Source organism: Dermacentor variabilis, chromosome 10 (assembly GCF_050947875.1).
Source record: "Dermacentor variabilis isolate Ectoservices chromosome 10, ASM5094787v1, whole genome shotgun sequence".
Lineage (NCBI taxonomy): Eukaryota > Metazoa > Arthropoda > Arachnida > Ixodida > Ixodidae > Dermacentor > Dermacentor variabilis.
In genome coordinates this window covers 40,235,161-40,260,966 of record NC_134577.1, presented here as the reverse complement: position 1 = coordinate 40,260,966, position 25,806 = coordinate 40,235,161, and the positions used below count along the sequence as shown (strand labels likewise).

General features: G+C 43.0%; 1 protein-coding gene across 1 annotated transcript; it reads left to right on the top strand.

Annotated features, from left to right (window-relative positions):
* The first annotated feature begins 215 nt into the window (after positions 1 to 215).
* On the top strand, positions 216 to 20,791 carry LOC142560383 (protein XRP2-like). The gene is made up of 9 exons (XM_075672443.1): positions 216 to 534; positions 604 to 721; positions 1,743 to 1,834; positions 1,911 to 2,083; positions 2,533 to 2,639; positions 4,818 to 4,925; positions 7,621 to 7,701; positions 14,959 to 15,049; positions 20,440 to 20,791. The coding sequence occupies exons 1-9, from the start codon at positions 449 to 451 to the stop codon at positions 20,604 to 20,606; spliced, it is 1,023 nt and encodes a 340-aa protein (XP_075528558.1). The 5' UTR covers positions 216 to 448; the 3' UTR covers positions 20,607 to 20,791.
* The last annotated feature ends 5,015 nt before the right edge of the window (positions 20,792 to 25,806 follow it).

Here is a 25,806-nt window from a genome sequence, read left to right as displayed (position 1 = left end):
ACTTTGTAATAGATTTTAGTTTTTCCAACAACATTCATAGCACGTCAAAATGCGTTGAAGAAGTGTTCAAAAACGATTCAACGCTTTTATTATGATATGAAGTAAAATGCCGCGAAATTTGAATTCGGACTTTCTCCCTCAATCGCTAGCGATTCATCAGAGGAATCAGATGACCCCTAAAACATTATCACCAAATTTTGTAGCAACCTTGCTCGCTCACTGAGACATAATCAACATGCGAACTAGCGTGTTGATTCCGTATTAGTTCTGAAACAAACACTATTTCTTCATTGCGGTTCTGCGCCCGCACGGCTGTAACGTCGCTTAGCAACGGCGTGCTTTGAATGGACAACATCGCCGAAAACATGGGAGGGCTCTTGCACGCGCGTAACTAAATCCAGCAGTTAGCTTATGCCACTCACGTCATTACATATGCAAATGATACATCATGGGTGCAGTCCAACGCAAGCTGATGCTATTTTCAGCAGGAAGTGCGCATGCGAGAGAACACGATCAATCAAAAACGTATTCGTGGTGAGTAAAGGCTGTTTCAGTTTTCATTATAGCCTGTTTCAAGAAAAACGCTCGCATTTTTTTTTTCAGGGATACCAAACCGAGAGTGGATGCCGCGAACTACACTGTTGAAAATGCAATTGACACGACTGTCACAAAATGTCCAGGAAACGTCAACGGACAGCAGTTCGTCATACGAAATTGCCACGTATGCTCGTTTACGTTCCCGGTTCGCCCGTTAATTACTACAAATAGGCGTGCTCGACTGTGCACAAGTGCTAGCGAAAAGCGAGTCATCTGCAGAAAACTATAGCAGCATGTATATCAAGGGAGAGTACGAGGCCGCGATTATTTCATTAGGTTGATCGAGTTGTATTTTTCCGTTTATTTAGTTATTCCTCTGCATTTCCACGTGCCCCGGCACGTAATATGTTGCATGATGTGTCATCCGGGCCATTAGCTTCATAACACATGCAACTTTGTTGCACTTTTCGGTATAAAGCTGCTTCAAACACGTACCATCACAATCGCATCCACGTGTCAACTATAATGTCCGCCGTCGACAGCTTGGAAAAAAATCATTAACTTAGAATCCTTGAAACTGCCACATAGCAGGTGCGTTCTATATAAGTGATTCGTTAAATTGAAAAATTCGTTAGCATGAGCCTCATAAAATGCATATTGTAATATCGCATTATTCTGCTCTTTTCATTAGACACCATGCTTGAATGCATGCTTCAGTGCAGTATATCTGAATATGGACACTGCCTTACACATGTTATGGGATGTGTGAATATTAAAGGTGTGTGTAATTAAATGACATGAAATAAAAAGAAGGCAATAATTATTTTTGTTTCGTAGTTCTAAAAAAAAATCATATCAGCTTAGTCAGGGTAGTCAACTATATAGAAGAACCATCATGTCCTTTTGGGCCAACTGACTTCCATGCATGCTTGTCTTGCGCATGGTAACCACTTGTGTCCTTTTGCACTAGTCAACTATATAGAAGAACCATCATGTCCTTTTGGGCCAACTGACTTCCATGCATGCTTGTATTGCACATGGTAGTCACTTGTGTCCAGTTTCTTTTTTTGCACTGTTCACATATTCCAGAGCACTCCCGGAGAGAAACGCTGCCATATGTGGCCTACTGGCAGTTCCAACAGCATAAACTATAACCTGAGTTCTAAATACTGTTTTAAGATATCCTAAGATAAACTTTCACGCAGAATGCAAGCCTCTATGTACTGGATCACATCAACTCTGTGACTATTGATGACTGCACTAACTGCAACATTGTCCTTGGCCCGACGCAGGGAAGGTAAGGCCCACAAGACCTGCAATCTCTTATGCTAGTCGGTACATAATTTGCTGGCGTGTGTTTGCTGTATCTGCAGTGTGTTCCTGCGCAACTGTAACAATGTGCGACTTGCGTCTGCGTGTCAACAGCTGCGGGCCCGCGACTGCTTTGCCATCGATTCTTGGCTCTGTTGCTCCACTCAACCGTCCATAGAATCCTGCTCCGAGATGCGATTTGGTTGTCTGACGCTGGCATATGAACAGTTCCCAGGCAAGTCTGCTGATCACTAAATAAATCATAGTGGCATGCATGCACATTGTGAACAAGGAATCGAACCAGTGAACTAGATGCTCACACAGAGGCAAGAAGTGCACAGGACGATACTGGTCCTGCCAGCATTGTACTGTGCACTTTGGCATGATCCGTGTGAAGTGAAGTACAATCCTAACTTTCACTGGTATTGGGAAAGAAGAAAGCTACCGCACAGCACTGCTCCGCAGTTTTCTTATAGCCAGCCCAATACAACCTGTTTTCAATTTGTACATAATCAATGCAATTTGTATACTACTGTATTGCAATTTTGTGTGTAAAGTAAATCAGCCTCAACTAACCACTGCCTAGGAATCGAAACCTGTCACGTTGAAGTCTTCTGCAATGTTTGCAATCTGTAATACGTGAAACAAGATGACATGATATAACACAATGATTTGCTCCTCCAGAGCAGCTAAAAAAGGCCCATCTCAGTCCATTCAACAACCACTGGAGTGAAGTGTATGACTTTACTCCGACCATACCAGAGCCAAACTGGTCACTGCTACCCCCAGAGGCAAGTGATGACTGTAGCATTCTCTCGGCAGGAATTTAGTGCACATGCAATTCCCAGCAAGGGGGGGGGGGGGGGGGGTATTCTGTCAGAGTCCACCTAGTGGACTGTCTATTTCGGCCGCTGCTGATTGACTAGGGCTGCTCCTCTCCTCCTCTCGTACAGCTGCATCCAATCAGCAGCGGCCGAAATGGACAGTCTACTAGGTGGACTCTTACAGAATACCCCCCACCAGGAGTTCTTGGCAGTCTGCATGCATGGCACATAAAGTGAAATTGTCGTTATAGTAACCTTGACAAGTTGACATAAATGTGTTTCAATAATAGTTATTTTATTTCTCAAATCATTTGCAAGTATAGTCTATGTGAAACTTTGGCAACTTGTTGAGAACTTTTGAAACCACAAGAATTAAGTATGCTGTAGAGACTTGAAGGTTGCATCATTGGTCTCTGATATGCAGTGCAGTTGAAGATCTCTAATGCACTATCGGCATATATTCAAACACTAACAAGTCAAAAACAACTAGAACACATTGTTGCATTTTCAGATTTACAGCTGAATTTTTAACAGTGGCTTTGCTCAGGCTTAAAAACGTACCTATAGAACTGTGCCAAACTTAGGAACAGCTTACACAGCGATTTCACGTAGCACACTCACGTAATTATGCTCGACAACTGTTCTTATTAGTTCTTTCCTATTTACAATTTCAATTTATGCACCGGTTCATGCAGTTCTTTATAGGTTTTGCAAAAACAAATGAACATGACGAATACCTGCATCTAATGCCAACATTTTGCAACATGCCAGCAATGGGACATGTTGACTCAACATGATAATTTGTGGTATTAAAGTGCTCAGAAAATTGCAGTCATATTTTTTGCATGAAGCACTAAATTTGAGCATGCAACAAACTTGTCAGGAGCCTCCACTGTTCTCAGCAACTGTAATTTTTTGGTATTTTTTTCTCACTCATGAAAAAAGAATGATAGACACAGCGCATGTGAAAGTAGTGAAGTTGGGACTTATCCAAAGCAACTTCATCGTTTCATTAATATTAACATGGCTTTACCCACGTGTGAAACTATATAAATATCTTCGTACAGTCAAACTTCAATATAACAAACAGATATTGATTAATTAATTCCTTTTTTTTTGTTCTTCAGAACAATTACATATCATGCTAGGGGACAAGGAGAAAAGCCATTACTTGGTGGCTTGAGGGAATTGTTAGTCCAGTCTATGTTATTTGTGCATTGTCAGATATAATGAAGCAAATGTAATGTTCTTCTACCTGATACTGGTGTGTATTGAATATATTTGGTATAATGAAATCATTGTCATGTCTGATGCAACTGTAGTATAACAAATCTTGACTGTATATATAGTACAGAAAAAGGTACAGCTCCCCTTAGATCATCAGTTTTAAAGTGACTTTTCTATGCAATATGTGTTCTATGCTTGGAAACCAAAGCGAAGTTGCAGAATGCACCAGCCTTTGGGATAAAAAGAAAGTGCCATCTAAGTAAACATGTCCTACATTTGCATATGCCATTATGGCAGTTTCAGTGTATTATTATTAACTTTACGAAAATGATGACCCCTGACAAGATACAATTGTGAGGGAACGTTTTCTCATAAACTAGCTATTTGAATAGTCAACTTCACATTCACATTTTGCAAGCCTGTTAAGTTGACATATGGATAGCTCAGCAAAAAAGCACCAACCTTCATAGACCATCGTCATAAGATAAAGTCGATTTTCTGCAACACAAATGCATTCTGTCACTCTCTATTGCCACGAACAATAAACAAGTAGAACCGCCATCCATAGTTGCTGGTTAGCGTTCCTCATAACAACCCGTTTACTAGATCAAGCCTAACTGGTCCTTTTGGGAGCGTAACATAAACATACCTCAAACCTGTGGTTTCATGCCACGAATTTTTCATTTGGTTTCCTTTTTTTTCTTTTTTTAATGTTTAAAGGAAACAACATTCATAGAAGTCTTATAATCTGCTGTCTATATGTCGAGTTGCTACTTGCAATTATGTTTGTACCATTCCCCTCTGTAACACTCGCTTCGGGCCTCAAGGATAACAGACAAACAAACAAACAAACAAAATTGATTGATTGCTCAATCAATCAATTAATCAATTACTAGTGTCTGCTTGTTGGCTGACTAGGCAATGCCACGGACTTTGGTTGAGGCGTGCCCTATGCCCATGAGCCTGGATCCCCAGACAAGTCACGTGCCGCTCACACTTGGACCAAGCTGCAAGCGCAATGTCGAGGCAAGTTTCACGGTTCAGTGAATGATGTTGCTTGCATTTTTCTTTTTATCGATAGCAACTATTCCGAGGGCATTTCTGCCGTCGCCGTGAGGTTCTGTATAAGGGCGATAAAATCGTCGCTGCGCGCAGTACGCTGCATGTGAAAGTGAAAGCGTGCAAGAGTGAGCCGGCAAATGTGGCTCAGTCTCGCACGCATGAGTGAGGAAGGCCGAGAGGAAGTGCACCCTCTCCTGTCGTGCGCAAGGCACCCGGGTGCGGCGAGGAAAAGGGGGCGTTCTCTGGCAGCTGCTGCTTACGGTGCGACCGGGCGGGTGCCGTATCTTGAAAGCAATCTGCGACGTTCGCAGAGTGCGCTTAGTAGTCGTAGCTTCGTATGCACTGTGCTTTCGACGTTTCGTTCTCGTGGAAGCGAGAGATGCACGAGGGTCAATTCGCTCACTGCCGCAATTCCTCACTCCAGCATTTTGACAGCAAGACGTGTTCATGCTTACCTGTGCACGCACGACATCGTGCTTGTTAATGTAGTTAATAAGCGAATGTTTACAAGTTTATATGGCCAATAAAACTACCATCTTTAATTGCTTCGTATAGCTATCTACTAATTTGCTATCGCAATTGGTGCTTCACCTTTTGGGCGAAACTGCAACTTTTTTTCGCGGCAACAGCTGTTACAAGGGCACTGTGGTATCTCGGGTGCCCTGCAGAACATAGAAGGACAATGTACAATGGATGGACAATAGATGGACAATGGCACTATTGCAGCATCCTCCTCGTTTTGCATTTTGCTTGGTGCCCAAGACACCTACACTAAATCTGTACCAATTAGCGCAAACTTCAGTTCTTCAGTATATTCCAGCAACATTTGTGGCGCCATCGTAAGTCGTCCTTGTATCTTAAAACATTATTTCGGCCAGCAAGACACATGCATGTTGCACGTACGTGCGGTTTGAGCAGATGAGGACTCGGGCGAGACCAGCACTGCGTCTCGTCTCATTCTCACCTTTGCCCTCTCTTGCTTGCACTTGCATCATCCTTGTATCTTATTGCGTAGAGGCTCACCATTAACCTCTGGAGGCCTGACGGGCAGCTCAAGGGCATATAATCACCTCTTAGGACAGTTCTTACTATCGACTGGTATGTTACAAACATGAAAAACCTATCTTTCAGTTACATACCACAGTTAGTTGCTGAAAGCATGATCTCCATGACATGTACAGAGTAACCGTCTCTTGAAATTTGTTATGGTAAAAACAGGGGGGTTAAGATGCAAAAGTGTGCAGGGTTGCTGTGTTGATGCTGCACTTTGTACTTTCATGTCATCTCGTAATATTCAAAATAGACTTCAATGATTTTCATCACCTGTGATGACACAGCAGTCTGTGCCAATTTCTACCAAATCAGCACCAATTTGACCAAACTGCTTCCATACATAAAGGCAGTTGTCCGACTTCATATTCGGGACAAATATTTTACGTAGTCATTTAAGCTTGAAAAGCATTGAGAGCAACATGCAATAACATGTTCGAGGAGCTCTGGAAGTTAATGATCATCACGTGTCACCATAACAACTACAAAATAAAATACATGTATACATGTTTTGAAGTAAACTCTTCAGCAGATTTCAAACCTGGGACTGACACTCCAGACAAGTGTGTGCTCAGGAGCATGAGTCGGAAACCTGCTCAGCAGAGCTGAAATTTGGGCTAGTTGGTTATTGAACAGAAACACATTGCACTATGTGGTACAGGTGAAAATGGACAGAATGAAGTCCTGTTCTTATATATTGTCCGTTCTCTCTTGTACTATGCAGAGCAATGTATTTGTGTTCAGACGCTTTTAACCCTTTAACAGCCAAGCCCATGCCTTATGGACTTGTCCCACCAGTTTGTGCCGATATTGCCAAGGACAAGATCATACTAATTCACGGTGCACATTGCTTTGCTCTGTGGTAAGGAGCCATGCAGGTCAGCTCGTTCTACCATTATCTGATAGCTTTGGGCATATTTTGCATCATTATTTCGTCATTTACATTTGTCTTGCTGTCAGAAGTGTAGAGAATATTACAGCAGATTTTTATGTACTTCGAGAAAAACTTTCTGCTTACATCTTACTCAGCATTTCTATTGAATGCAAGGGATAAATTATACATTAAAATTTTTTTGAAGGAGAAAATTATGGTGAATTGACAAAGTAGTGAAACTTGGCAAATTTCATGAAATTTACCCAGAAAGAACTTGAGAGTTATAGGGTAATTGAAGCTCACAGTACAAAGTAAAATGTGCTATATAAAAGACAAAGCAAATGCCATAGTTCTTGTTTCTTAGCTCCTTTTTCCTTCTATACGTCTTTTATTATTGTACATTCAAGCTGACTGATAAAGAAGCATATATCTCTATACTCTACTTGCCCTCACTTACTTATATATAACATTATTTTTAAATTAATTCCTCTAATTCATTTATATAGTCAACTACACTCTTGGCCATTCTCCCAGAATGGGTAGGTGTACAATGCCACTGCATCGTCATAATTTTCTTCTGATCAGGTTGTCCGCGTGCTGCTGCAGATGCCTTATGTGAGATGTACACACTCAAACACTGAGCCTTATAGTGCATGGTAGTGCAGAAGTTATTGCCAACAATGTTTTTTGGGTGAAAAATACAACTTTTTCTCTCTTTCTGTTTGTTTGTCACAGAGGTGCTTGGTGGTGCTCTTCTGGAACGACAATCTACAGGAAAATAGCATGGCTTTCGTGCGGGGTATGAAAGAAGCCCAGGTAACACTTGCACGACACTGCATTTGTCGGGGCGCTCTCTATTTTGAATGGTTGGCTATAGAGACGCTTTTACATGTGCCTTGGCAGTGGTGAGCCTGCGACCCCAAGAAACTTCCAGTACCATGTCCTATCAGCATACTGCACCGAAAACAAGAAGTGTTTTCAAGTTGCCACAACATCAGCGACACAAGTGCCTATGTTTTCAAATAAAATAAATGTACGTCCTATGTCTCAAGCGAAGATATAGTCTAATCACGATAATTCGAACTTGAAGGGGCCCGAAAAGTTGTTTGAATTAAACGGAGTTCAAACTAAATGAAAGTCGTTGAGTGGCGACTTACGTGCAGCACTGCATTAGGCGGCGCATGTACTGAGCTATCACACGAGTTCCGAAAGTGACTTCAAGGCAGTGAAACTGTGCTGCCATGAAGCTGCACCTCAATGCAAAATTTGCATATAACAACACCCCTACTTTAGCGTAGTTAATTTTTTAAGGCGAAGCTTTCCTTGCGAACTATGTGGAGTTGCGAGAGCCCCAGACAAACTAGCGAGAGAGAGGGAGATGTTTTGTGTGCGTTTGGATTACAATCTCTACAATCTTGGGGGCTGATTGCATTGGATTACACACCATGCAACGGTCTAAGCTTTAATCCGAAGCCACCATGAATTCAGGTTGCTCATCACCGAAGGCCTTTGCGTACATCGTGTTTCACTCTTACATTTCACTGCGGCTACATTTCTTAGAGGGCTTGCTCTGTGGCTTGGCCTTGTTTGCACATTTGCCTTCAATTGCTCACGTATCCGCAGCGTTTGAATAAATTTTTTGCTGCGTGTTGTATGCGCAGAAATACGGTAGTTGCAACGGGAACAGTAGCTGGCGCGGCCACACTGTTGGGCCGGAAACACTGCCGCTTGAGTTGGTGGGCTGCTGTTCATAGTCGACAGCACAATATGTTTGAATTCACATCGCAAATGCTTACTCGTTTGGATTACCGGGCATAATCACACATTTAAAAACACAACTTTGACAGGACCACTAGCATCAGTTTGAATAAACTGAAAGTTGAAGTTAACCAGGTTGGAATGAGTGAGATCCCACGGTATAATTTTCAGAGTAACATATAATGAAATTGATTTGTCAAATCCTATCAGCTATAGAAAAAAAGAACTTGCAAATATGCAAGCTTCTGCTATACCGCGGTTCGCTGTTGTCTTTCTTACCCGCTCTGAGGAAGACCAGAAGCTTGCAGGGTCTGTTAAACAGCAAAATGGTCTATAGAAATCTTAACAGATTGCTAATACTGGGTAACGAAATCAATGTGCACAAACATGATGCAGTAACAGAAGCGGCACTTGGTCTTTTGTAGCAGTTTTGGGGCTTTGGGAGCAGGAAAAAACACAGTTTGTAGCAGAAAAATTTGCTGTTTGAAGCAATAAAATAAGGTTTTGGAGCAGTAACTTACTGCTATGGAACAAAGAGGAAGGTCTGTACAAGTTGGTACTTGTTGAAACATTGCATTCAATATGTATTATACTAAGATTCAGATATTTTTCTTCACCTTGCCTTTCCATTTTATTATTATATAAGATGAAGATAAGCACAACCTTAATCCTAATTGAGCTTCTCAACATGCGAGAAAGGCATGTTAAGAGGCTGTGCCCTCACATTTGTTTGTCACCATAATTACTTAACATAATTATTGTTGCGATAGCAATTATATGGACACTCCAGGCGAATTTCTGCGGTCGGCATGAGTGCCACCGTGAGGTTTCATATACAATGTCCAAGTGCGATAAGGTGGTGTCTGCGCGCCATATATGTTGTAGCTGTGATGGAAAGCGCGAAAGATGGTTGCTTGCTGCGCCACGCCTTCTCACGCATGCCAAATATTCCCAATTTGGAGCAGGTGCATGTCAGCACAGGCCTGGCGCAACACTTGCGATAAACGAAAATTTGGTGCTGCATTTATCAGTATTTCCTTTACGGCGCAGTTTGGCACAATTGTCGCATCACTTCCATCGCTGATGATGAGTAGAAAAATGATACACGAAATAGAACATAACTACTAGAACACATATTTGGTCTCCTTGTCCTGCGTGTCACACTTCTGTACATTCCTGCTGTGACTGAGCACAAGGGCACCGGTTTCATACCCGATAGAAGTGGCAGCATTTTGGTAAAAGTGCAAAAAGAAAAAAAAAACTCACACCAAGATATCAGCATCTGTCGAAATGCCGCACATGGTCGAAATAATCTTATGCAGGTTATGGTACAGCTCCAATGACCTGAAATTCGCAGTTTCTTCATTGTCTGCACATCATAATGGGAATATGCACATAGGGATCACAGCCTAAACCAGCAGTGTTAGAACTGCTCACAATTTATGTTCTCCCAAAAGCACTAAATTTTTGCTTTTAACATTCACGTTTGCAAACCATTTTATATTCAAAACATAGCTTATGGTCAGTCTTGTACTGGCCTAATTACCAACAAAAACAAGCAAGGATAAAAAAAAGGAACAACTAATACCTTTCACGTGAGCTAATAATTCATGCTAATAATATATTGTGAGGCCTGGGCTTGCAAAGCCACTTATATTAACGAACAGTTTATAAAAATGCTGAAGGCAATTGTGATCTTAAACAAGATAATGAAGCCACCGATTCTTATGAGTTAAAAGTACAGTAACTAAATTCAAACCCCCGATTATCAACCGCCACCAAAAGTATCTTCATTCCCTTTGGAGCTAAAATTGTAGTTACTAGCAAAACATTTCCATGACCATTTTTCATTATTGATGCCTGCACCTCCTTGGGTAACTTTTATTTTTCTGCAACCTTTAAATTATAGTCACTCTTTCAAAATGTCATATCTCCTTCACCTGGCTGTTAAACAGTTCCTTGCAATTCTGTGTTTTAACTCGTACAACACAAGAAATTTGAATGAATTCATGAGTGATATTGAGACAGGTGGCATACATTACTTCATTTTGCATCTTGTCTCAATGTGACATCACTACCAACAATGTAGGGAGAACACCATGTATTCTCTTGAGAAAATGTACGTGGCCCAGGGATGCCGCTATAAAGCCGATTTTCTTCTCTGCCTATGAATGTACCTTGAAATTGTGGACTTTAGCCCAGGGCTGGGCAAAGATACGTTTCAATTGTACCATGATACAATACACGATACTCAGGCAACAAGTATTTGAGATACAGATACAAGATACTACCGCAATTATTGTTTCTGATACGATACTTTCCATTGGTATCTTAAGATACTTCGATACATTCGCAAATTGCTTATTACAGATCTACATTATATAATGTAGCAGCAAACATGTAAGCACAGAACTATTTGCTTATGAATTTCTTAGCTCTGACTAACCATGTTTCATTTTAATGAAATATCTCTTAGCATCTCAAAGCTTTTCTCTTTCTTGCTCAAAGTATATTTTCATTCTGAAAGAACTGATTGGGGTTGTTTTAGCTGCTTAACATGAAAGCTATTTATACGCTGTGTTGTCAGCGGTTTTTGCTTGTTGCTTTTTTAATCGATGGGATTTGCTGCTCTGCTTGCAGACTAGCTAGCGGGTCACCATCTGATTACCAAAACGTCGATAAGAAGCCTCTGCATAATGACGCAAATACCGCTGAGTAGTTTTACCTTGTCCTCAAACATACTATTGTTTACGTGCAGGCCTCATCGCCTGCCCTCGCAGGAGCGCTCTGGTGGAAAGATAAAAAGCAAGGCAGCATCAGCTTTAGAAGCAGAGTTCAGTCAACGTTTATAGTTTCACATGCTGATGTTGCAATAGCCGGTATCTTGTATGTTAAGATACAAGATACATTCTTTCATGTATCAGAAACAGTAGAGATACTGCTACATGTCTTGTCAGGCGTATCATGATACAGATATACAAGATACCCAAAGAGTATCTAAGATAGTATCTAAGATAGTATCTAAGATACATGTATCTTCAATACTGCCCAGCACTGAGCTCGTATACAGCACTGTGAACTTTCTAGCACCCTCATCAGTTAACGTTAGTGCACGTGAAAATTATGAAAGTTTGGCAGTATGTTAGACTCCTGTAACACGTGAAGGCGAAAGCCTGCTGCACGCATGGTAATGCATTAACCGTTTGAGGGGCTGTCTACACAATTGTGCACAGCAGGAGAGCGCATCAAGAGCAAAAGCACCGATGAAAGTAATGGTATTTAAAATGTGTTTCATACATCTTGAAACACTTATTATTGGAACTGTGCTGCAATTTTGAATAACGTGCGGAATGTTTTAGCAAAATGAGTGGGAAAGTAGACGGCTGGCTGTTTTTACTCTGTGTCAGTATGTTGCATGTAGCGGGCTCACGTTCATCGTTTTTCACAATGTCATGCACCAGGCACAATTTTCAAGTGGCTGGACAAGTGCTTCTCAAGCTTTCGAAAACATGAAATAGTATATGTTCTCACATTTGATGTTCCTGTAGTGAGTTTTCACATGGAGTCAAAATTTTGTAAACTTGACAAAACTCACTAAACAATTGAAAGTCCTTAATCTTTTCAGCAGCTGTACACTTTTACTATAATTCTGAAGATGCAAGAGATGTGGTGAAAGCATGTTTTCAATCAACGGGACAAAGTGGCGTCTGAAAGGGTTAAATTATACAATCAGAGGGGTCAGACTTCCTGCAAGACAAAACAAGGCGCAGTGTGAAGCTAACGTATGGCACTGTAGATTGACCTCAACGACACAAGCGAGCACCTAATGCACTACCTAAAGGTTCTTTCATTCGTTCATTTTTTCATTTCTTCATTCAGCTTTCTTCAGCCATTGTATCTTTGCTTGTTGCTAGCCCTAGGTGTGCACAACACCCTCAATGAACTTGTAGAAGCGCACCTTATATCTCAATACGAAAGGCTAGCTCAGAGTGCCGCCGGGCGAAACATCCTCCAGAATCTCGGCATCAACTACGAGTCGATGCAAAGCATTAAAGTAGACATTCCTCACGATCAGAGGCGCCATCTCAAAATTAATCCACTCCCTAAAAACATGCACCCCGAATTCCACAAGGAAAGGAGAGCCGAGCGGTCCAAAGCCCTACATCAGAAATTCCACACCTTCAAAGACGTAGTCTATGTCGACGCAGCAGTAGAACGCAACTGTATGTCCCTTGCAGCGGTGGACTCCTCAGGTCAAATACGCGCTGGTGGTTCAATTCGCACCAGAAGCTCCGAAACAGCGCAAGAGGCGGCTATCGCTCTGGCAATAGCCTCCATGCATTGTCATTACATTATTAGCGATTCCAGAGCAGCAGTACGCAATTTTGTGAAAGGTCGGGTCTCGGCTCCCATAAAACACAGAGTAGACACCAACCAACACCCACGACCAATCCAGATCATTTGGGCACCAGCACACTCCTCCCTACCCGGCAACGATGCCGCCCACAACGCCGCTCGAGGACTCGCCAACTGAGCACCCGGACAGCTCACGCTAGGATCAGAGAGGGATCGCATGGTCAGTTACCAGGAAATAACTGAGCACTACAGGTTAGCCAGGGCAGTGCACCTGCCAGCACACAAATCGCTTAACAAGCGGCAAGAAGTAGCTTGGAGACGACTTCAGATGAACACCTACCCCAACCCCGTAGCCTATCACTACTACTACCCGGACCAATGCCCTAATACACGTAAGCATTGTAAGCAAAAAGTGGATCTATTCCATATTATGTGGTCGTGCCGAGCTGAAAATCACACAAATCACGAAATAAGTAATACTGAGCAGTGGGAGGCTGTGTTGCTCAGCTCCGACCCTGACCTGCAGGCCAAGGTCATCGAGAGAGCTGAAGAAGCCGCCAGGGGCCCAGGGGCTCGTGGCTGCCTAACAACAAGGTCATCCGTCAATACCGTGTTTTCAAATAAAGTCTTTACTCACTCACTCACTGCTTGTTTACGGGGGTATGAGCCATTCCTGATTGATATTTTTTGCTTCACTGGACTAGACGCCGCTTTTTTCTGGTATGAGCCATTGCAATGAGCCGCTTAAAGGGGCCCTGAACCACGTTTTATCGAAGTGGAGAAAGACATTTGAAGTGAAGATAGGCTATTTCAGAACCACTTTGCTGCAAAAAGTACTTCAATGCATTCAGCAGAAGCGGAGTTATCGGCAATCAAACACGGCATCAGCTGTCCTCCCCTTCTTCCTCCAATCCCTTGAACTGTGAACTCTCTGGCGGAGACGTAGCCTTCGCAGTCCAAGGTATTTGGTGCGCAGTTCAAATGTCCGATTTGGTGCTTATGCCGCACTGAACATAAGCCAAACGCGGCTGTCCTCAGAGAGCTGCAGTGCGCTTAGCCACTGGACTTGTGGCGGCCGCTGTGTAGCCGAGCGCAGCGACCAATAGCAGCCGTGTATTGGAGTGTGCTCTATGACGAAATAGAGCACACAGAAGAGAGCGAGGATCATGGGGTTTTCGAAACGAGAGCGTTTGAGAAAAAGGTGACTTCGCGCTCCGCTTGCGAGCTCCACAGACCGCGTACAACAGCAGAACTTGGATGAGATGTTCACAACAGCATATGCTACCTGCGGATTACGTTATTTCACCAAGCACGAGGGGTGGTTCAGGGCCTCCTTAAGTTGGTCTTAATTAAGTTTCTTCAAGAAGCCTGCAGTCCGTATACTTTTGCTTATGGGTATAGCACGGCCGTGCAGACCCCATCTTGAAAGCAATCTGCAACGAGCACAGAGTCTAGGTATGCCTAGAACGACAGAAAGCTGAGCTAGTTGGTAAGGATTCATTATGTAAAATAGAAGTGAGGCGTGCAGACAGGACACAAGAGTAGAGAAGTGGACAACACGAACGCCGTATGCTGAAGGCTGCCGAAGGTATGCCGAAGGCTCACAGCTTCATGTGCGCAGTGTTCTCACTGCTTAGTCCACATTGAAGCCGAGAGGGAGGACGAAACTCAATTTGCTCGCTGCTGCTGCTGCTCTTCCTCATGCCAGCACTTTGACGTCAAGTGTATGAGCTCATCAAATAACATGCGTTTCTGTTTGCCTTATGCATGTGACACCATGCTTGTTCATTTAGTTAGTAAGCGAATGTTTACAAGTTTATACAGCTAAAAAAACTACTATTCTTACTTTGCATAGCTGTCTACTAATTTGCTTCCCCTTTTAGGCAAATGTGTCTTTTTTTGGCATGATAGTGTAGTTTGGAGTTTGAAGTATTAAAACATGTCACATTTACATTGCAGGCAGACCTTGTACAGACGCTAGAAGCCTGCCTGGAAGATGGCTTGGCACAGTCCATATTCCAGAATGGACAACATGGAAAAGTTGCAAAGGGCAAGGAATTCGTCAATGCTTTCTGTGCTTGTTATTTGCTAGTTACATGGGCAAACTAACCACGATTATGCCAGGCCTCTTATTTAGTTCATTTGCACCATGTTACTCAAAAAGCATAGCCATCTTCTGTTAAGCGAATCCATAAACGACGTTAGCTTTTCCAAGAAGCTGAGCAGTTAGTTCAGTTTAACCATGGTTATTGTAGCCAGTAACTTGGGTGCTGGAATGCCATGCAGCGGTACACTCACAGCTTGGCAATGCTACAAAAAGCCAATGGCATAATGTGTCATGTGATGCTAGACAGCATCATGCAACATTTACATGCAGCTATTCGTAGGGGACCTGATCAAGACGAGGTGCCATAGTGTGCCAACCAATGTTAACATGCAGCTGTGAGTATTTCTGGTATCACATGGGCATTCCCGATCGCGATTGAGCCTGATCAAGAAATTTGATCCCAAGTGAACTCGGTTGAAAGCACCTCGTGCGACTGGGGCACAAGTCAATCAAAAGGAATGGCAAGGGTATGTCACATGACCATAGGCGTATCTATCAAGGGGGCAAATGACCTACTGTGCCCCCCCCCCCCCGCCCTCAGGACTTGGAGGGGGGACGACAAAGTAGGTAATCTGCTCCCCCCCCCACTATTGAAACACGGAAATATATGCGCCTAGACTCCCAACCAAGATCACTCAAGTCTACAGAAAGCGGCTTGAAGCACTGATAATGGGGGTCTGGCCTCTCCACCATGGGCTCTCGACCACATTGGTTCTTCAGCACACTCATCACTGGTATTTATATAGCACACAGAGTCTACTCGATTACAGTTCATAAATTTCCCCACCTCCACAAGTCTGCAGTAGTCGTTCAAGTCTTAATTTATACATTGATTCAGGCTACTTGGTCTGTCACTAATGCAATTGAATCTCAATATTGCAATTGGGGTTCCCAGAACTTTCAAGGCTGCTTTCCCTTATTTGGTCATGAAAGATGTTCTTGCGGTCAAACTGATGCAGCACAAAGTGTACACTTCTCGCTGCTGGCAGTCTTCATCATGTCAGCGTTGTGACAGTGAGTGCTTGTGACTATCGCGTGAGATGTGTTTATATTTGCCTGTGCGTGCATGACACCATGCTTGTCATAGGTGCAATTACCAGTTTTGGGGGAGGTGTGCCCCGCCCCCCACAGTCAGAATTGAAAAGGAAAAGTAGACTATTTATCCCTCCCCCCTACGCGCACACACTTGTGAAAGCAGGCACTGTTAGCTGCACACTGCACAAATACAACAAAACAACAGCTGAGGCCAAGTTTTCTATCAGAATGGGGCTCACATAGGTACGATTTATTCATTACGTATCCCCTGCTTTCAGGCATTGCCTTCACGTGCTGTAGCAGACGCGTTAATCCGCACTTTGCGGTGCGAGACGCCTGCAGTCTGTGCCTTGCAAGCTTGCATTGCTGAGAAAGCTATCACTAGGCTGCGCAAAACAAGTTTAATCTACCATCACTTGCATCATCCCGTGTTCGTTGGGGCCATCCAACCTAACCATCTTTGAAAACACAATATCAAATTTGCTTTTATAATTTACCAGTATTTTATCCATGTTACCATTTTAGCGATTCTGAAGCTAGATTTTGTGACTTTCTGTTTATGGCAAAGCTTGCGATCAAGTAATCAGTGACACTTTTAGTGACTTGAATGAACAGTTGGCGATATTTTAACGACTTATAAGTTAGAAAGATTGCTTGGGAAATGGCCTTCAGGAATGCGCTTTGATATTCAAAAGCCACATGCAAGTGGCCAAAACTCGCTGTACGATGCATAGCCTCCTTCACCATGATGAACCAACAGTTGCCTTCACATTGGCAGCCTTCACACTGTGATAGTGTCTCACAGCACAGTGGTAACACCAGCCTTGACATTGTGGTCACAAAGTTGAAGTTGATTTATTATTTACAAAACCTATTGAATGTACATATAATTGAGTACTACAAAACCTATGTGATCCACGTTGTCACTAAATCCATTCGATTGGTAGACGCTTGGCAAGCGCGTCAGAGAAGTAATTTGCCAAAACCAAGTGGAATAAATTTTCTGTTCAGATTTTGAACAGAGCAGACGAATAAGTCATGTCGACTGCGTAAAAGCGTAAATATCGGAACGGCTTAGCTCATTCACGCGTGACCGAATACATCGCGTCCGTTTTTCGCGTCTTTCAGACCAATCAGTACTTCACGGTGGCTTTCAGCTAGATCAAGGGTAAAGATATGGTATTTAACCAGTACAAAGCTCGGGTAATTGTCATTGCCAGGGTAACAACATGCGGCCAAGCGCATTCCACAGAATCTAGTCCTGCTACCACAAATGCCGACAAGCACAAAAAATTTAGGGATTATATGCAGACTAAATGCATTTTCAAGCTAGGAAATCTACGTTGCCTGTGTTCTTTTGAATCGTGCGGTATATTTAACCTTCCAATCTGAAAATACTGAAAAATTTAAGCTGTCATAATCCAGTATGTAAATGTTAGAGGTAGACGATCGAATATCAACTTTTTCAAATATGAATCGAATACGAATATTAAGCATCGAATATTGAATAGACAAATGCAGATGCACATATTTGCAGCAGGAATATTTGCTTCAATATAATTAGGAACACGCTTACACTGATTAAGCAGTCAACTATAAAGCACAATTAAGATCATTTTAAGCACAAGGTAACAAGAGTCATGAAAAAAATTACACAAATAGCCACTTGGCACCTTTAAGCTTGGTGGCAAACAAGCTTTCCGAGAATGACAGGCATTTGAAACTGACCAACTTTTCTAAAATGCATAATAAATGGTTGTTGAAAAAATATCAGTTCTGGAAAAGGAAAACAAAACACTAAGGAGATATTCGTGTGCCCTAGAAAGAATACAGAGCCTTTTACAAGAAAAAAACATCACTGGTTGTAACGAAACAAATAAAACTCCTACAAGACTAGGCTGCAGGAAAGACTAACTGGTAGGCCATAAGCACTAAAATAGCCAGTTGTCAAGTATTGGACAAAAAGAAAGGGAACCGATGGGCCTGGTTTTGTAAGAACGCTCGCACATATTTGTTAGTCAGAACCATATGAAAACAACAGATAATGAAGAAACGGAAAGCATAGGACAAGTTATTTGTAGTTTCTAATTAAGTACAAAAATGAGAAGCTGATGGGAAATGGAGGAAAAACTCAACTTGCTGATGGTGAAAGCCAAATCCACAACCTCTGCATTACACACGCGTTTCACTACAAATTGTCCTACGGCTACGACAGCAGTTCCCACGTCCATGCAGTCTTGGGTATTTATGTATGTAAACAAGATCTAACCCAAGGAGTGCCAACCACGGAAAATTTGCACCGCAAAACCAGAAAAAAATAATAATTTAATTACGGGGTTTTACGTGCCAAAACCACGGTCTGATTATGAGGCACGCCGGCTCTATCCCACCTGGAAGAAGCCAGGTGAGAGAGAGGTTAGGTAGATGCCGCTAACCTAACCTCTGCTCCACTTGGAAGGACTCCTCCATCGTGTCGGGCTTTGTGGAAACGAACATGAACATGTAGAAACGAAAAACGAACATGCACTGCACAAGTCAAACTATGTGCAGGGGAAATTATATGCAGGGTAGTGCAGCTGCCGTTGTTGGCGTGGGGCATCAATGTGGACAGAGTAGTGGCGGCAGAGTGATGCCAGGTGTTAAGTAGTGTGAAAATAACTTTATATATATATATATATATATATATATATATATATATATATATATATATGTATATATATATATATATATATATATATATATATATATATATATATATATATATATATATAGAGAGAGAGAGAGAGAGAGAGAGAGAGAGAGAGAGAGAGAGAGAGAGAGAGAGAGAGAGAGTGACTTGCCCTGCCCCCTACTTGAAAAATAGTTGGTACGTCACTGCACATGACCATGGTCCACAGCTGTTAGAGTCGGTAAGACGGAGGAGCAAGAGGGGCATAGCTGCACGTGGAAGATTTAACCAAGAGTTCATAATTAATGCTGGTAAAAATAAATATGCCTACCAATGCCTATTCGTGCCCAGCACATTCCAAAATCCAGTAGGGCATTTTAAAATACAGCAACAAGGTCATTCAAGGGACACCTTCAGCAGTAGGATATTTGCTCTTCTGGCAAAATGAAATGAGCATTCTCCCCCCCACTTTCCAGTAATACCATAGCGCAGATTATTAACAGTTGCAGCAGGATTTCTTATAGGTTCCCATGTAACCCACCGTGGTTGCTCAGTGGCTATGGTGTTGGGCTGCTGAGCACGAGGTCACGGGATCGAATCCCGGCCACGGCAGCCGCATTTCGATAGGGGCGAAATGCAAAAACACCTGTGTGCTTAGCTTTAGGTGCACATTAAAGAATCTCAGGTGGTCGAAATTCCAGGAGTCCTCCACTATGGCATGCCTCATAATCAGAAAGTGGTTTTGGCACGTAAAACACCATAATTTAATTTTAACAGGTTCCCATTCAATTTTGTAACCAATGCATGTTGCAACTAAGAGTTGTTTTGTTTTTATTCTTAGTAGTCTACATGGGGCTAAGACCATTTTCCTGAAGTGTCTAAGTGCTGTCATCATGAGCTGTTAACAAGGTCCTTTTTTGACCCGCAACAACCAATGCACAGAACTGCCATCAATTTCAATGCATAAAAACAGTTGCAAGGTGCTTCAGTGTTTCACAACCATGTTAAATTGATGCCACTACTAAATAAATTATAAAATTCAGCAGCATGTCACACTCATGTAACACGTGAAGGCGAAAGCCTGCTTTACACATGGTAATGCACTAAATTATACGGTCGGAGGGGTAAGACTTCTACCGAGACATGAAGAGCCGCAGTGTGAAATAAACGTATGGCGCTGTAGGTCAACCTCCTCAACGACACATGCGAGCATTTAATGCACTACCTAAAGGTTCTTTCGTTTTTCAGTTAATTTCTTGATTATTAGTCAGCCATTGCATCTTTGCTTGCTTGCGGAGTATGACCCATTCCTGATGACATTTTTTTCGTCATTTTTTGCATCACCGGACAAGACGCCGCTTTTTTTTTTATGTGAGCCATTGCAACGAGCCACTTGAGGCTTTCGCCTTAATCATTTTCTTCATATCACAGCCCAACAGGGAAGTTTCCATGAATTGAAAATAACATTGTTTATAGCATGTACACGGCTTAGCGCAACAAATGCCAGTAAAGGGGTCCTAATATGCCTTCAGGAACAGAAAACAGAACAACAGCTTGAATTGTGCATGATTACAGAGCTTGACTACAATGTTAAGTGATATTTTCACCTGTGGACACCTGAATCTCGCAGGATCAGCTGTTGCTCTCGAATACACGGGCGTGGACTGCCGACAAGTATGCCAGCAAATTGCTGCCGGACTGACACCAGGAACACACTACATCTCTCCCCAGGAGCTAGAGATGACAAAGAAGCAAATCGAAGCTGCTTTCAACACAACCCAGTGCACCTTCTCTTGACGATTTATTGTTTACCGGCGACAGGCAAGACAGAAAATCTGCTGTGATAGTGGGCTGTGATGTCATCGAAGTCACGAATGGAGCAAAGATGGGACTGGCAAGCATCATCTTGATGTATCGGGAGAAAATATTTAGGCTGGAGTCTACTTTCCATATTCAAATATGTGTAAAAGGCATTGGAGAGGGGGGGGGGGGGGAGGAGTGCCTATGCACCCTCTCTACTCCCCTAATTTGGTTTGCCAACAAGGGGGGACTAAATCACCCGACATTTGGTGTCCTGTACAGCACACGCCTGTGAAGGAATGAGACATTGATAAGCGTTCATCATATGCTGAGGTAAATTTAAGAGCTCAGGGCACGGAGCAAGAAACATTTTGGAGTGGAAACTCCGCTGTTTGCGGCGACCAGAAAAAGTCACATGCCCGCGGAGCCGTTATCGTGCTGGTGGCCTGGAAAGAAATCACCGCCGTTGAGAGCGCGCTGGAGCCGCCTGCCCGGGCGCTGCATTCTCTTTTTTTTTTCGCTGCGGCTTCTACGACACGCCGCATGGCGCCGCCACTGTATATGGCCCCGTCGGCGCATACAACAATTGTGACCTTATCTGGTCGCCCGCGCTCGCTCGCGCTGACCGGAGTTTCACCTCCTAAATGTCTTACTCCGTGGCTCAGGGTTAGTTACGCAAGCTATATTTTTCTTTGTGTTTGATCAAATAATCCATAGTCGCTGTTTGGGAAGCCTAGTGAAGGTTCAGAGATGGTGGTTGAAGTAAGCAAACATGGTATAATGTTGCACATATGTTAGCCTGAGGACGTTGTTGCAACGTGCAGTAGTAATTCATTTACAACCTTACTTAAACGTCAGGTCCAGAACATACAGTTACGATAAGTGTCAGCAGCCCTACATCTGGTACAAACTTTGCATTTTGTTGTTCTCAACCCGACACATGTGGCTATCGTTCCTACATACTACTGCAGTACTGTGCTGGTTTTGATGTCTCAATATTATGTTATTTCACTGGTGGTTATGCACAGGGCTAAATGTAGAGCAAAACTTAGTATAATCAGAGTGAATAATAAAAGTAAACCAACAGATCTGTGTAAATGTTAGTGATTACAGAATCATACAAAGTGAATACACCGTTTCACCAACTTCTCACCCAATCCAGTGCAATCGTACAAGGAGCTTGAGGTGCAGTGCTCTAGTATGCTGCAATATAAAGTCACCATTGCTATTTTACCTACTTATGTGTTTCAGTAAAATATTTTGTCAATACTAGAAAACCCTTTATCACATGCCCTTAATTTATGCAAACTTCACTGTGAGAGATTGTCACAAAAATTAAAGGCACGCAAAATTTTCAGGAGTGAAATATGGACACTGTACTGAAAACTAAATATTCATTTTGCCAGGTAGTTTTGCTGGCTGTGCCCCATAAGATGTGGTGCATTCAATTTACTTGGCTGCACAAGCTTGCACAATGTAAGAAACAAGGTTGCGTGCACAGGCAAGCCAATGCACCTCTTGGACAACAAATGACGTCGTACGTGAAGAATACCTGTAACTGAAGTGCCACGTAGAACTCTATGCACTGTATCAAAAAGGCAAAAACCATAAAAAGAGCAAAGGTATTTTAGAAGCTAAACATTTCGGCAGAATTACCTGTCTGGTTAGGAAATTGATTAGGACTTTCAGACTGACTGCAACCAAATAACTGAATTTTATCAGCCCGACGTTTTGGAGGCTATTCGGCTCCTTCTTCAGGGGTTATTCTTTGGGGGTGGCGGTGTGCAGCTTTTAAAGGGCCCCTCAACAGGTCTGGCCATTTTGAGCTGACAAGTGCAGAGCATACACTGCATGATAATGACCGTTTCTGCAAAGTATCGCATGGCTACACGCCGCGGAAAGATCTGAAATTTCAATCCGAATGCCTTTTCCATCTTCACTCGCGACTGCCACGCTCCAAGCCGGACGGTGACGTTGTCGTGCCCCTGCGCCTATGTAGTCGTGTCCGCAGTATGACATCGCTCATGGTGACATGCGACTTCGAGAATTATTCAAGACATCTGTTATCTGTGCAATCTGTTGCTTGAATTGACGACTTGAAGTTTACAGAAATAACAAAACACACAAACAGAATGTCTGCGTGTTTTTTGTTTTGCTTCGCACCAAAGCAAGAGAGATGTACTTCCGCTTCGTCTGCTTGTTCCCACGGTCGTGCGGTCACGTGCGCAGGTGCCGAAACTATGCCATTTTCTACCGTGTTCCAGCACGTGATCATGCTCTACAATCCGCTTGTTCTGCCCGAGTATTTGTGTAGCACTGAATTGGTACCGCTAGTCATGTTTCCTTGTACACAGCACTCAAAATTGTGCGCTACGTGAACATTGGTGGAAGTGCGTAGCACCAAAAAGAATAAAAAAGCAAGGAGCAAAAAAAAAAAGAAGAAGAAGAAGAAGAAGGTGTATGCTGCGACGTATGGATCACGCAATCCTCGAGATCCAGTATGGGAGAACGCGTGGAAAGAATTTTGGTCGCATAGGCTAGACAGGGAGAGTGGAGAGAGCGTCTTGCTTGGCAGTGGAGCCCGCCTGCTGAAATCATGGGTTCGCGGCACTGAAATATTTTTGTCCTGGCTACTAACGAGCAGATTTGAAAAATTTTTGTGGCAGAATGCTCCCTAGAGGACACGTAACAACTTCCAGCTTATAACCAAAATTTGCTATGAGGCCTGGTGAGGGGCCCTTTGAAGAGTCTTTTGTGAACAGGAGGGAAGCATACGGAAGGTGGGGAGTCACTTGACATACTGGAAGAGCGGAGGTGGAAGGGGTATAGCTGCAGCGATGCTGGTTGGCTGGGATGACCGATGCTTGGGAAGCTTGACACACGAGAGTGCCGTTGAGAGGAGGCGGGGGGAGGGTTCATGAGGGAGTGCAGACGTTTTTGTGTTGATGACCACAAGTGGGGATCTACCTGGCTGGGTATCCTTTCTTCTTTTCGGCATGGCGCCAAGGCCTAGGATGTACACCAAGGGTAGGTTTCCCTTTACATGGTTTATGTTACCCCCCCCCCCCCCCATATTCTGAATGTGCCATGACTACAGTAGTCTTTTTCGAGAGTTTGTCTCTGTTTGAAGGTTTTGGGTTTGTTGGAAAGCAATTTCGGAGTCTCCAAAATGTTTGCCGACGGCGTTGCATATTTGGTTGAATGTTCTGACGTCATTCTGGTGTTTTCCGATTCTTTCTTTTACATTTTTGGTTTCCCCGATGTACGACGCCGGACAGTCGGCACAGCTGATTTTGTAGACGACGCCTTGAGCTTTTTCTTTTGGTGGACGATTTTTTGGTTTAGGGAGGGGGATATTGAAAGTGTTTATCAGTTTGTGAGTATTTGTGAGTTTGTGACCATCAGTTTTTTCAGTATTTGGCTGAGAGCTTTGCTGGTACATTTGAAAGATAAGATGGACATTCGTTTCTGGCGTAGGGGAGAAGTCAACGGTTGAAGGTTGTTGTTGCAAATTCTTTATTCAAAAGCGCCAAGACTCATTCCCCATCGGAATCATATCAAAAGAAACAGTTTTCAACTAATTTAAAAGGAATGGCTACACAGAGGACTTCATTCGAAAAACGACTCGACAACAAAGAAGAAATAAACTACGGCACCTTGAACTGTTGAAACCTCCCCTACCCCCGGAAACGAATGTCCATCCCATATGTCAAAGGTACCAGCGGTGCTCTCAACCAAATATTGAAAAGAGAAGGCATCAACGTTGCGCACAAACTGATAAACACTTTCAATATCCTCCTCCCTAAACCAAAAGACTGTCTACCAAAAAAAAAAAAAGCTCAAGGCATCATCTACAATATCAGCTGTGCCGAATGTCCAGCAAAGTACATCGGGTGAACCAAAAATCGAAAAGAAGGAATCGGACAACACCAGAATGACATGAAAACATTCAACCGAATACGCAGTGCCATCGCTGAACATTCTGAAGGCACCGACCACAATATAGATTTCCAGGAAACCCAAATCCTTCAAATAGAGACAAACTCGCGAAAAAGCATGAAGGGCAACCTACCCTCGGTGCATATCCATGGCGTTGGCGACATGACGAAAAGAAGAAAAGGACGCCCAGCCAGGTAGATCCCCTCTCGAGGCACCAACACCAAACCGTCTGTTCACCCCACCCTCCCCCCTCCTCCCGTCAACAGCACTCTTGGGGGTCAAGCTCCCTCAGCATCGGTCATTCCAGCCAACCAGCCTCGCTGCAGCCATCGCCCCGCCCCCCGCTTCCCGTCTATCAAGTGACTCCCCACCTACCATGCTCTCCCCTCCTGTTTACGAAAGACCCTTTAAAAGATGCACACCGCCACCCCCCAAGAATACCTCCTGAAGAAGGAGCCAAAAAGGCTCCGAAACAACTGGTTAATAAAATTCACTTATTTGGCTGGAGTCAGTCTGAAAGTCCTAAAGGTATTTTTGCAACCCAAGTAAGCTGTACAGTACAAACCCGAAATTGTGAAGTTTAGGAGCCATGAATCTGCCTAAAATATACAATTTGCAAATTGGGGCTGAAAAATTTATATTTTAGAGTACTTAAGCTTAGTGAGAAATTTTACAAGAAATTTTGCCCAAACACACGCATGTGCACTTAGTGCCTTTTTATCCAACATACTCCTGCAGGCAATGTCCGTGGCCAATACTAAAGACAGTAATGTTAATATGCACCGAAAAACCAACCCATGTGATGAACCCATAAAGACCAACTGCAACAAAATTTTACTTTGGCGAAGTTAGTGATAAATGAGTAGAACATATATTAAGAGAGCAAGCTTGGCAATGCTGCAGGTTTCACAATTCTATTTCTTATTAACAGCCTTTAAGATAGCACAAAAGCCGACTTGCGTGTACACCTGGTGGTTAGTGAGCATGATTCAAACCGTAGACCATATTCTCTGAGGTATATGGTGTGCCACAGGTGCTGCTTAATCTGAGAGGTCAGATTGGGTTCTGCGTGATTCTCTCCCCCCCCCCTCCCTCCATTGAGTGGTAATGGCAGCATTTCCTTTTTTTAGTTTTCAGTATCAAAAACATTCATTTGTGTGAGCGTTCCACATTGCACCCACTTGTATTTTCAACGTAAAGTTTTGCATAGCGGCTTCTCTATATCTACACTACCTGAAGAAACTAGATTTCTTAAGCG